Consider the following 12,474-nt stretch of genomic DNA (forward strand, 5'->3'; position numbering starts at 1 on the left):
AGAAGGAAAAGAGAAAAAAAAGGAGAGTGGGAGTGCAAGATAAAGTATTGGCAGAGGTGGTAAAGCATAGAAAGCAGAAAAGGGAGAGAGGGACTGGGAAAGAGAGAGAGACTGCACTTTCTGTGCTGAGTGTGAACACACACACTTGCCTCGGACACCCAGGTGAGCTACGTCAGCCCCACTCCCGCCTCCTCAAGGCCTCGGACACCCAGGTGAGCTACGTCAGCCCCACTCCCGCCTCCCCAAGGCAGAGGACACCCAGGTGAGCTACGTCAGCCCCACGCTCGCCTCCCCAAGGCCTCGGACACCCAGGTGAGCTACGTCAGCCCCACTCTCGCCTCCCCAAGGCCTCGGACACCCAGGTGAGCTACGTCAGCCCCACTCTCGCCTCCCCAAGGCAGAGGAAAATTATCCTCTCCGCTCGTTTTCTCCTGCTAGAGAGAGACATTGATTCCTGTTCACCACCTCTTTCACTGGGATTTGAAGGATATAAAGAGCAACATTTGCCCTCCGGTTTTTCACACCTCCTACCTTACAAAGTACTCGCTTCAGTGGGTCCAGTCGGTCAGCCTTCCTCCCTCGTTCCACTCAAGAGCCCCATTGATCCGTCACACAATGGCCCAAACCCTGGGACCAGCACCTACATTGCTACTGTGTAGTGCTTGTCCTGTACTTGATGGCAGAGGTGTTGTTAGGATCTTGAAACATCCGGGGCTTAGCCCAGCCTATGTTTCATCGATGGGGGTGGGGGGGGGGGGGTTATTTAGGGGGTGACGGTAGCAGAATGTTTGATTGACGGGTGGTAGCTTGCGCTAAATCGATGGCGATGCGTTAAATCGATGGTGATGCAGTAGATGATTCTTTGGGTTCCCCCCCCCCGAGGATCCAGAGATCCGGTGCTATTCAGAAAACATTCGGAGCCCTGGACGCCCAGGCCTAACGACGTCACTGCTTGACGGACTCCGCCTGAGAGAGGATGTGTAGAGTTCCTGGACACAGTATGCCATCCGTGGCTTGGCTTGGCTGACTGAAACTCTCACTCCACTAGTCCGGGGGGGGGGGGGGGGGGGGGCTTGAAGGCTGGGTGAAGAGGCTTGGAGTAAGGTGGGGTGGGGGTGTAGGATCCATTATGTTCAGTTTTGCAATTCCTCCCTGTAAATGGGGCGATTGAGGTAAGCTGATCCTTGTGCTGTGCCTATAGGGAACCTGGACTTAGAGCTGAGGTGGGCACACATCAAGGCTGAAAGGCTGCAAGGCCTGAAGGACCCCACTAAGCTCTCTTTCTCTCTCTATCTCCCCCCCCCCTCTCTCTTTCACCCTCTCTCTCTCTCCAACCTTCCTTCAGTAGCTCATCCCACAGGGTGCTGCTCAGAAATTCTCCAGGCCTCTCGGTAGACCTGAGCTAAACATAGGGCTCCGCTACTTAATGTGAATGCTCAGTGAGGGTTCAACCTCTCTTCCGCATCATATCCCCTGCTAACATTGGATAGCAACAGAATTTCACAGAGGACACTATTCCCTGAAGCTGTGAACTAGCATTTCAACAGAATTCTCAGATAAACATGTCTCTGTAATAAATGATGACATCATTAGTAGTAGTAGTAGTATTATTACTACTAGTTTTATTATTGTGGTCAGCAACAGTGTTCCAGGTACGAATTTATTTTAGTGAACACATATTTGGCACTCATTTGTAGCTTATAAACTCTTTCTGCCGGGACCCTCAAGACTCCACCCACACTAAAATGTTATTGCGGGCAAGGCTAGCCTTGTGGTTAGGGAGGTTAGCCAGTAACACCACGGTTGTTGGCTCAATCCCTGGATGTGAGCCAGTGATTAGAGGGATTATAATATTATTATTATAATTACATTACATTATAAAGTAAGAGTAACAACCTTTTTTGTTCTATACTCAACTTTAACCGTGAAGTTTTGTAAAATAATTATCCTGAAGGGCTGCAGACTTTTAGTGATAATAATAATCACCCTCTGTACTTAAGTGCATTGCATTGTTGAAATCGCTATGCAAAAGAGGCTGTTGATCTTTTTAAATGTCAGGCTGTTCTCCACCAGGCCTGATTTTTATAGATGTTGTTCTCCCTTCATCTCACTCTCTCTCTCTCTCTCTCTAACTATAACTTCAGAGTCTATGCTGCTGTATAACCCATATCGATGTCCACGCAGCCACACATCGATCCATTGATCCCAATACTATTGCATTTGATTGATGTGTACGTGCTCTCTGATTGGATGTGGATCACCACACTCCTTTGTTAGGTACAGATGACGAAAAGGAAACCTTCAGTGGATGCATTGTTCTCCCCAACTCTGTTGATGACAAATGTAATGATGCTGTTTACTCTTGTGGATGCTTAGGAGACAGTGGTTTAGTTATTGCATGGTGGCGCCCCTGGTGGATGGTTAGGAGACAGTGGTTTAGTTATTGCATGGTGGCGCCCCATAAACTCCCTTAATGAGCGAATCATCTCGTCTGCCAAGTCGGTAATGAGGTCCAATGGAAACATACGAATGGCTGCGTATAGGGCCACATGCGAGTGGAGAGAGGGCTTATTGAATGCAGTGCGGTACTGTATGTCGTAGCTTATAGTGGATGATTGGACAAAGACACGGCAGAGAGAAATGATTAGCCCAGTGCATCAGCTGAGCATGATTCAAGTCTGTTCCTGACTCTCTCATGCACACACACACACACACACACACACACACACACACACACATCCTTTTGTCTTGGATTGACCAAGCATAGGAACATTCTCCCCCCCCGTCCTCCTCTTTTGCGTTGTACAGTAGCATCCTGTTCATCCTGTGTGTCTCCTCTGGTGATCAGGCATCCCATCGACTGTTTCCTCCACACAGAAGCAGCTGCCATTGCTGTAGCTTTTTTTATTTTTTTATTACTCTGACTAAGAGAGGCTTAAGAAAGGCAGAGGGAGATAAGGAAGAGGAAAGAGAGTGCAGACAATCGCATTAGGACTTTTTTTTCCGGCCAGGGCTAAGGCCAGGGGTTGGGGATTTTAATGTGTCCTGGTGTCCTGGTGTCCTGGAGTTGTGTGTGTGTGTGTGTGTGTGTGTGTGTGTGTGTGTGTGTGTGTATGTGTGTATGTGTGTATGTGTGTGTATGTGTGTGTATGTGTGTGTATGTGTGTGTATGTGTGTGTATGTGTGTGTATGTGTGTGTGTGTGTGTGTGTGTGTGTGTGTGTGTGTGTGTGTGTGTGTGTGTGTGTGGGTCTGTGGGTCTGTGGGTCTGTGGGTCTGTGCGTGTGCACGCTCGTGTCTGTATGCGTGCCTGAGCGCACATGCATTCGTGACCGTTTGTGTATGTGTGTGTATGAATTCGATTTCACCATGATAAAGGTACAGGTATTTGCTGTGGAGTTGCATGAGGAAAACAATGATTCCTCTTATACCGTTGCTGTATCTGTCAAAACGCTTGGCTTTTCAGATTTTTGCACCAGTCCGTACCTGCTTTTTAGCTCCAGAGTGACCTCTTGTGGATTGGAGAGGTACTGCTCCATTAGTGGCTCCATAGCCTTATTGACCTTGTCGGTCAGTAAGCATTGTCACACTCAATCTCAGTGCCACAGTTGTAAGCCATTTAAAGCACCTTCACTAATACAAAGTGTAGAAAAGGTTACAGTTAATCATAGATGAAAATGTACAACTACATTGGATTCCCAGGTCCTTTATTAGTCTCCAAATGCATGCCTTTTTGCTCTCTGCATCTTATGAGAGCTACAAAACTGTTTAAAAAATGGGGCCGAGGGAAACGGTAAAATCCCTTATCATCTTTGAACAACCAAGTACCCAATTATACGGCGGGGCTATCTGCCATCTTTCAGACATCTGAGCCTCAGCCATAGGGGTGGTGAGTGAGGAACACTAATGAAGGATGCTAAATCACCCCTTTGCCTTCTTGAACACACATTTTGATAATGCCCTTGATTAGCGGCTTAATATGTTTGTATGCTCTGCGCGGTTGCTTTGGTGTTTTTAGGCTACAGTGTGGTTGTCACACCTCTGGGTTCTACTGAAGGTTGACAGGCACATTGTAGGAGAGAGATGAAGGGGTAGAGAGGGACAGAGAGAGAGAGAGAGAGAGGAGAGGTACGGTGGGAGAGAAAGAACAGGGATGGAAGAGAGAGAGTTCCTTAATCCAGTTCCTCTCATCCTCCTGTCCCAAGAGCTGGGTGGAGAGAGTTAGACAGAATGAGAGAGAGAGAAAGAGAGAGAGAGAGATTGAGAGAAAGAGGGGGCTTTAAACTGGTTTATCTCTCCCAACACATAAGATATGCGTTCAAAATGAGCTGAGCTTGGGAGGAAAAACTCCTTCAGATGGAGAGAATGTCTCCTGAGCCGTGTCAGCTTACCCCCTCAATGTATTGACAGTGTCAGTCTTGTCCCGGCTCCAGGAGTCTATCTATACATCACCCTGCCCTGCTACTGCTGCTGTTGCTGCTTCATGATGGAGCTGTGTGCAGCTGAGCACCCCATCACAATGCCATTACCTCATCTGGCTCTTTAAATACTCCAGGTCCATAGAATTAGAATTGATATAACGGACATTCAAATCAGCTGATGGAGGGAACGGCGGCCATATTTGTTGTACCTTTTGGAAATATAGTTTTGGTTGGTTTTGAGATTTGCCATCAGGGGCGGCTGTGGCTCAGGAGGTCTAGTGATCGCAAGGTCGGTGGTTCGGCAGTTCGATCCCCGGCTGGCCACGTGTCGAGGTGTCCTAGGGCAAGACACTGAACCCCAAAGTGCTCCCAATGAGCGGGCCGGCGCCTTGCATGGTAGCTTGCTGCCATTGGTATGTGAATGTGTGTGTAAATGGGTGAATGAGAGGCCATTTGAAAGCACTTTGAAATATATAAGTGCAGTCCATTTACCATCAAATTATACTCATGAGTAGTCTGGCCAAATCTGAGAGCACATGCCTGTTCCATGAATTATATTTCAACGTGTCAGCGCTCCACTTTCACAAAAGCAGTCGCGATAACTGATGGTGCCCTCATATAAAGAAAAGATGCACTTTCGGTTGCCCAACCAGTGTCTACACTGCCCCAGAACATCAAACAGATGTGAGTGTGAAAGATGAGTGATCTCTCACACTCGCATTACAGTACAGTAACTGGTAGGGTTGACGAGTAGAAGGACACAGGAGTGTAGGAGAGTCCTTTTCCATCATTACTGGAAGCTTCTCTCCATCCCTCTCCTGGCTAACTGAAAAAAAAAATATGTATTGATGTTCTCTTCATTAGGTACAGTAGCTAGAGGTGATCCCAGTCTTGGGCTGGTTGTGGTCGTAGTATAGATGTTCAGAGATTAGATTAGATCTTAGTTAGGTTCTAAATTCTGACTCACGCTCTAACGAAGGCTCCTGAGACGGAAGGAACTGCACATGGGAGCGTGAGAAAGTGCCTGTTATTGTCTTTCCTTTGTTATTGTCTTTTCTGAGTTTCATACAGTTGTCTCAGGAGAGACCACTGAAGATCATTTTCTGATCAGTGACTATACAACAAAATGACTAGGGGGCTAATCCATTAGGTCTGACTTTGGCCCTATTTCAACCCTTTAAACCACAATCAATTCAATAACCTGGTAATTTCCTGTTCCCTGTCCTCTACAGGAAATCCAGTCAACCTCACCTGCAGAGCGTTCTTCGGCTACAGTGGGGACGTCAGTCCACTTATCTACTGGATGAAGGGGGAGAAGTTCATCGAGGACTTGGATGAGAGCCGGGTTCATGAGAGTGACATCAAGTAAGACCCTGTCTCAATAACATGCAATTACCGGCCAAAGAGCCATACGGCCCCTGGCCATATATCTGTCAAAACAGTTTGGGCCAATGGTCTATCCATAAGGGTTCATGTGGGCTAATGGTCCATCCATAAGTGTTTATGTTGACGGACAATGGAGATAACAGACAACTGTCCTACATATTCCTGTAATTAGTGTTCCTACTACTACTACTACTACTACTAGTAGTAGTAACAGTATTGTTATTGGTGGTTTACTTATTATTCTTTTACTGGCTTTAGTCAAATAGCTCAAAAAGTCCCTGACCAAAAATGCTATGAATTTGCATGCAACTAGAGATTATCAGTAACTATGGCTAAAAGAATGAGCATGATTAGACCATAGGTGGCGCTATAATAACCAAAAGTAAATAATTAACTTCAGAATGCCCTCAAACTATCGTCTTATGATAAAGCGTAGTCTTCTTACCTGTGAGCTTTTTCATTAGCGGTGGTCGATTAAATGCCTCCAATGCATCTTCGGAAAAGTAGCGAGAACGCACATCTTTATGCAGCTGGGTTCGTCCACATGCATCTTCCCACTGCTTTCTCAAGGTCATTCACTAACCTTGTCATTGCCTCTATGCTGTATATTGATTCCATTCAGCTTAACATTATATATCGTTCACAAATAGCCTTTTCAGACAACTTTACTCTGGTCCATATCACTTAACATACTCTATAACTATATTGAAAACATATACAGTACCTCCCATGTCTGATTAACAATCCATCTTGGCTCTACAATGTGTTACCATGTTGAAGCATTTCCAGATATCTCAAAAAACAGGCCTTTGAAATTTGAACATTTTGGCTAAAAGCTAAGGCTAATTCTAATATAGCACTTTAAAACTCATCTTCTCATGACTGCTTTACCTGATTCAGTCAGATGGGGGTGGCATACTATGCTAGGCTTGCAGAATATAGTGTAAGCACATTATAAGTAGTGAAATAATTGACATAAACTATACAACAAAGCTGGGGTCATTAACTGGGGAAGGATAATCCACAATGCATTTTCATATTTATGCTTAATGTATATTATCATCATAGCATAGTAGCCTATGTATATCAGGCCATAATTAGGTGACTGGTACCTTACAGGCCCGTGGTCCTAGGGTACTTCATAATATCATAGCTTAGTATATCATGAGTTCAACTTGGCCCATATTAGGTGAGTGGTCTACCCCCCTGTCTGAAGGTCTACCCCCTATCTGTCAATCTACAACCTGTCTGTAGGTCTACCCCATGTCTGTCAATCTCACCCCATTTATGGTTATGGGGGCATATTTGTAGGAACACGCTCCTTTGCCGCTTGTGGTTATATTTCCTTTTATGTTTCTTAAAAGTTTCAACACGTTTAACCTTTTGACCAATCAGACGAATGCATAATGCGTTCTTCGTGCATTTCATCCATCTGTGTATGGACGGGGCCCTACAGCAGGAAGAGATGGTTTTAACACTGTAATATATATGAGGTACGGGAGCAGCTTCAGGATGTGTATGCATGCCACACATCGGAGGTCAGGATTACTTATCCTTGCACAAGGCAGACACGGCGATGCAATGACAACCGTTTAAGCCGAGTTACCGCAAACAACTCACTGCATTCTGTGACAGCCCTAGTAAAAATGGATTTTTGCCATCGCCAGCTGTGCTATTTCTTTAATAATATCCATGAATGTTTTATGCCATTCATCAATTATGCAGATGATCATGCATTCTTTATTATCATATGCCGTGTATGTGTGCATAGTGCAGGCGTTCCTCCGAAAGTGATTTGGCCTCTGCTTTGCTTATCACGTTGTGTGTCTCAAATGCTAAAGTTAGATGGAGTGGGCGATAGTCAAAGAGCTGAAGAGGGGAACTCTGGGAGTTCTCCTGCTCTGATTTGTGGGCGTCTGGAGAGCCAGCTCTCTGCATTGACACATACACACACACACACACACACACATACACACACAGGTCCTCACCATGGTTTACTATAGTACACACATAACCAGGGCATGCCCATGTAACCTTCTAGCTGAACATACAGAAATGTCAGCCTATCCTCAAGAGGATTACAGGCGCCGAATAAAAAGATACCCTTTATCTTCATAACATGTTTCAGCTTAAAGCATTCTTCAGAGTTCTTATATAGAATTAAAATACTTCCAACTCACTACAAGCTAGAAGCTTTTATTTTTATTTAGCATACATTTTTTATTTTAAATTCTAGATCAGCGGTCCCCCAACCTTTTTTCACCCTTTTTTAAATTATTATTTATTCTTTCTGTGCGGCCCGGTACCAAATGACCCCCCGGACCGGTACCGGTCCGCGGCCCAGTGGATGGGGACCGCTGATCTAGATTATATGTACTGCACCAGAAGCCCAGCTTGGACTGTAAATGAAGATTCCTCTGAATCCCCACCTCCTCTTTCATGAACATTAACCACCCTCAGATTAGGAAATAACCTCCTTTTTTTACATGAATTTATGGATTTGTAGATCAGAACTGATCTATTGTAATTGCCCTCACATTGCACTCCGAAGCAGTGGATTAATCATTCTAGAAATGGAGTGGATAAGAAAACTTCAAACTAATGAAGCATTTCCTCCTGGTTTGCTCTTACCTCCATCATGACCCAGGCTCCTCCTTCAACACCTACTCTATGTTCCCATGGACACAGGTTCCTGTGCTCAGCAAGTGTCAGCTAATGGAAAGGTTAACTCCGTCACAGAGTCATACAAAGCAGGGGAGAAGGAACACGTCCCTGTCAATGGCAGCATTATGTTAGCCACCAGGTTTAACCCAGTGGAGCGCCATTACCCACTGGTGAAGGACATTCAACCAATTAGACCCAGAATACTGTAAATCTATGAGAGAGAGAGAGAGAGAGAGAGAGAGAGAGAGAGAGAGAGAGAGAGAGAGAGAGAGAGAGAAGCGCTTCATGGGCACTTCATGAACAATATGGGTGCCTCCTGCTCTGGTGAAGAGGTAGTAGAAATCTGTGTGTGTGTGTGTGTGTGTGTGTGTGAGCGTGCGCGTTCGCGTGTGCGTGCATGCTTGTTTGTTTCATTGTTTTTCATCCAACCCACTTGAAATCCACACCTAGCAATCATTGCATCTAAAGCGGGGTACACACTTAAGGATTTTCTGGCGATTTTCGGATGGCTGAAAACGACAGAAAACGCCCGATTATCAGATGGCTCTTAACATTTTCCTATAAGAAAATCCTGTGGTGTGAGGTGTATTAAGAGTCAATCTCTCCCGACAACCTGCTCGGAAAATGGGCGTGGCCGGCAATCGTAAATCTCAAATGTGTTCAATACTTACGACCAGAAATCATAGGGTTGCCAGATTGTTTGGTGGAATTAGCGGTTTTAGACTGTGGTTAGGGTGGAAAATGTCATTTCCATCTGGCAACCCTGCTCGCGAGTCCAACTATAACGTGGATGGAATGGAGCCAATCAAGAAGCGAGCTGACTTCTTCTTTTCGTTATTCGGCACTTTATTTGCCCTGTCGCACATGGTTGTCTCGTACAGGTCAGTCAGGGTACTACGTTAGATAATAATAATAATAATAATAACTTTAGTTGTATAGCGCTTTTCCTGCAAACGTTGCGGCTCAAAGTGCTTTAATCATTATATAATCTTAATTTAATTATTTTGTAATTTAAAGGCAATATTAAAAGGATGGGTTCACGCGAGATTTCTGACTTGGGGAACGAGACTCTAGAGAGTCTGGAGTCTGTCGTAACGAAAATCTTTATGTCTGTGGGGTGCTGAAATGGGGAAATCGGCGCACACCACACACAATACGATCTAGGCTGTTCAATCCAAGATTTTGTTTCTTCATGTGTGGGGTCTGTCTCAGATAAGATTTCGGTTAAGATTTTGAAAATCCTTATGTGTGTACCCCGCTTAAGAGTATTCTCTCAAGAGAGCTCAGTAATAAGATTTTTTTTTGGGCATACGATTGTTACATACAGTGTACACTAAAGAGAAGCCAGCATGCTCTGCTTTATTTCAGAGTTTATAAGAGATGTAATGCCATAATGTGCATGCATAATGCCGTAATGCCGTAATGCCATTGCGTTCGAGGAACCAATGAACAGGAGCCCCTGTAACATGAGGAAAACTGTTGTAAACTGACAAATCTATGTCTAGTGTATGCCTAGAGACATGCAGAGCACAAACAGAAGCACATACACATACTATACAGTTCTGTACTGGGGAGCCAGAGAAGACCAATGTGCCTGATCTATCATCATACGTGTTTGATACCCTTCCTCCTCATTCCATTTCATGCATCACAATGAGCTCTTCCTCCAATTGCTACCTCCAGCAGCCTCCCCTGAACACAGTGTATACCCTCTCTGCCCTTCACCCCATGAAACAGTATTTTCTATCACTGGCTAGCGAAGAGTTTTCCAGAATTCCAATCCAAATCACAAATGCCAAAAGAGGATTGGAGATCCAACAGCTGATCCAAACCACCGCTCCAACGTGCTGCTATTCCCCACCCCATGATGACATAACAGTTTGACTGTATGTGCTGGTGGTTCAGCAGGCAATTTGTCAGGTATCTTTGCAGTTCATCTAACACCACCCTGTGAGCGTCGGCTGAGGGGACATTGTGAGTGTGGCAGCCAGGAGATGTGCTGTGGTGGGTTTAAGGGGGTGTTGACGCATCTCTCTCTGATGTGTGTATGATCTCAGCAGGCCCTTGTGTGTTCACACTGGCTCCCTTACTCAGTGGAACATCAAGGACCAGAGTGCTCTTTCATCTCCGTCCAGAGAGCAACGCTCTGCCAGTTTCACACTGCCCCCTCCCACCCCCCCACCCCACACACACACACACACACACTGGCGCATGCACACACACACACACACACACACACGCACATTCTATTCAAGCAAAACCTGAACACACATACACACACACTTGCACTAAAGCATACACACGCAAGCACATACACACTCCACACACACACACACACTCCAACCCAAGGCTTGACAGATATCACACAGAATCCACAACTCTAATGAAGCACGGAAACATTCAAAGCCACCAGGGACCCGTGATGATTCCCAATGGTTTTTATTTCCTCTTCTTTTTTCACACACTTAAAGTCCATGTAGTGACACACATGGCCAACTGGCCTCTTTAAAAAGCCATCAGCTCAGGCCTATCCTTCAGCCTCATGGCCCCTATGTCTCTGGCTGGCTGGCCAGGGAATGGAGAGGGATGGTGCTGTTAAAGACCCTGGCTGGACTATAAAGGAGGGATTCATTTCTCACACATGTCATTATTGGCTGGTCTTAATACACTAAAATGACTTCCTCTCCTCGACTCCTTTCCTTGATGACCACTGATGACTTCCACACCTGGCACTATCGCCGATCATGGAGGATATGAGAGGATGCAATATTTTGCCTTATTTGCCCTGGCTGCTTCATGATCTGATCTAGATAACTAGATCCAACTGGTTGGATGATTGATAGGTGAATTGGTTGGGTGAAATGGCCCATGATTGCTGAAAAGGTATCACATCATTAGCTAGGATATATTGCACACACACGCACAGGTTGGTGGAGGCATAAATTGGAGGATGAGCTCATTGTAATCAGAGGGCTGTATTTAATAGCCAATCAGAGGGGTGGATATTACAGCCAACCAGAGAGCTCGATATTACAGTTACTTTTCTTCAGGAAAAAAAAAGTGGTTGGAATGGGGCCCGAGAGGGCATGTAAAAGACTTGTGACACCACTTTGCTGGGCATTTCTGTATCGACCACTGCAAAAGAGTTCATACTGTTCCATGTGGTTGAAGAGGGTGCTGTAACATGTCATCAAACAAATCATCAGGTCTTCACAGAGTTAACCTAGTGATTTTGGCTTTCATCTTTGAAGTATGTTGCTATATTCTTCACATTTGGAGTTGGAGAGCCCATCGTCTGGTGTCGTGGGGGCAGGAGCTATAAGGCTATCAATCATTGAAAAGAGCACTCTTGAATTATTATGATTCATTCATAGTTCATCATCAATTTTGAGAAATTATCTCATCCGGCGTTTCTGATTGCCTTATTAAAAGTAGAAAGATGGTCTAGTTCTGCTAAAGAATATAACATGGTGGACCTGCAGATCTCCGCTCAGACTTTCTGCAAATTCTCTTCCCACAAAGCTTTCTGTTTGACCTCAACCGTTTTCAGTTTGACTCCTACAGAGTCGATATTGTAGTTGCTCTTAATTTGATGTTGAAGCTGGTTACTAAATCATTATCACAGAAGGAAGCTGTGGTTGTTGACGGTGTGTTATTCATATTCATTATCATCATGAAATTCTCAGCTGCTTCTTAAAATAAGAGATTAAGATAATGATTATTGACAATGCATACAATGTTGTTTTTTTTACTTTAGGTACCATTGCAGTAAAGAAAACACAATATCGGTCAGACATGGCAAGAGCAATAATAGAGGATATAATACTGTTAAGACCCTTTGTAATCACTAGGTCTAGGAATGGCCGTGGTTATGGGTTGGCCCGAATTCAAGGGATTAATCAAAATCCATGGCCTACGAGTCAGTCTCATTATCATCAATGATATGGATAATAGACAGGAGTTCACAACAAAATCACTTAAGAAGGTAGGACATTGCTTGGGTG

At 44.8% G+C, this 12,474-nt stretch overlaps 1 protein-coding gene across 1 annotated transcript in view; it reads left to right on the forward strand.

Annotated features, from left to right (window-relative positions):
- Window positions 1-12,474, forward strand: part of LOC308152706 (interleukin-1 receptor accessory protein-like 1) — a gene marked incomplete at both ends in the record, with an annotated part of 199,840 nt that overhangs the window by 167,901 nt on the left and 19,465 nt on the right. Inside the window, one exon of the mRNA XM_080525758.1 lies at window positions 5,653-5,785. Within this exon, the coding sequence (XP_080381884.1) occupies window positions 5,653-5,785 (133 nt within the window). The remainder of the gene's footprint in view (window positions 1-5,652; window positions 5,786-12,474) is intronic.

Source organism: Nansenia antarctica (assembly GCF_963989245.1).
Source record: "Nansenia antarctica genome assembly, chromosome: 3".
Taxonomy (NCBI): Eukaryota; Metazoa; Chordata; class Actinopteri; order Argentiniformes; family Microstomatidae; genus Nansenia; species Nansenia antarctica.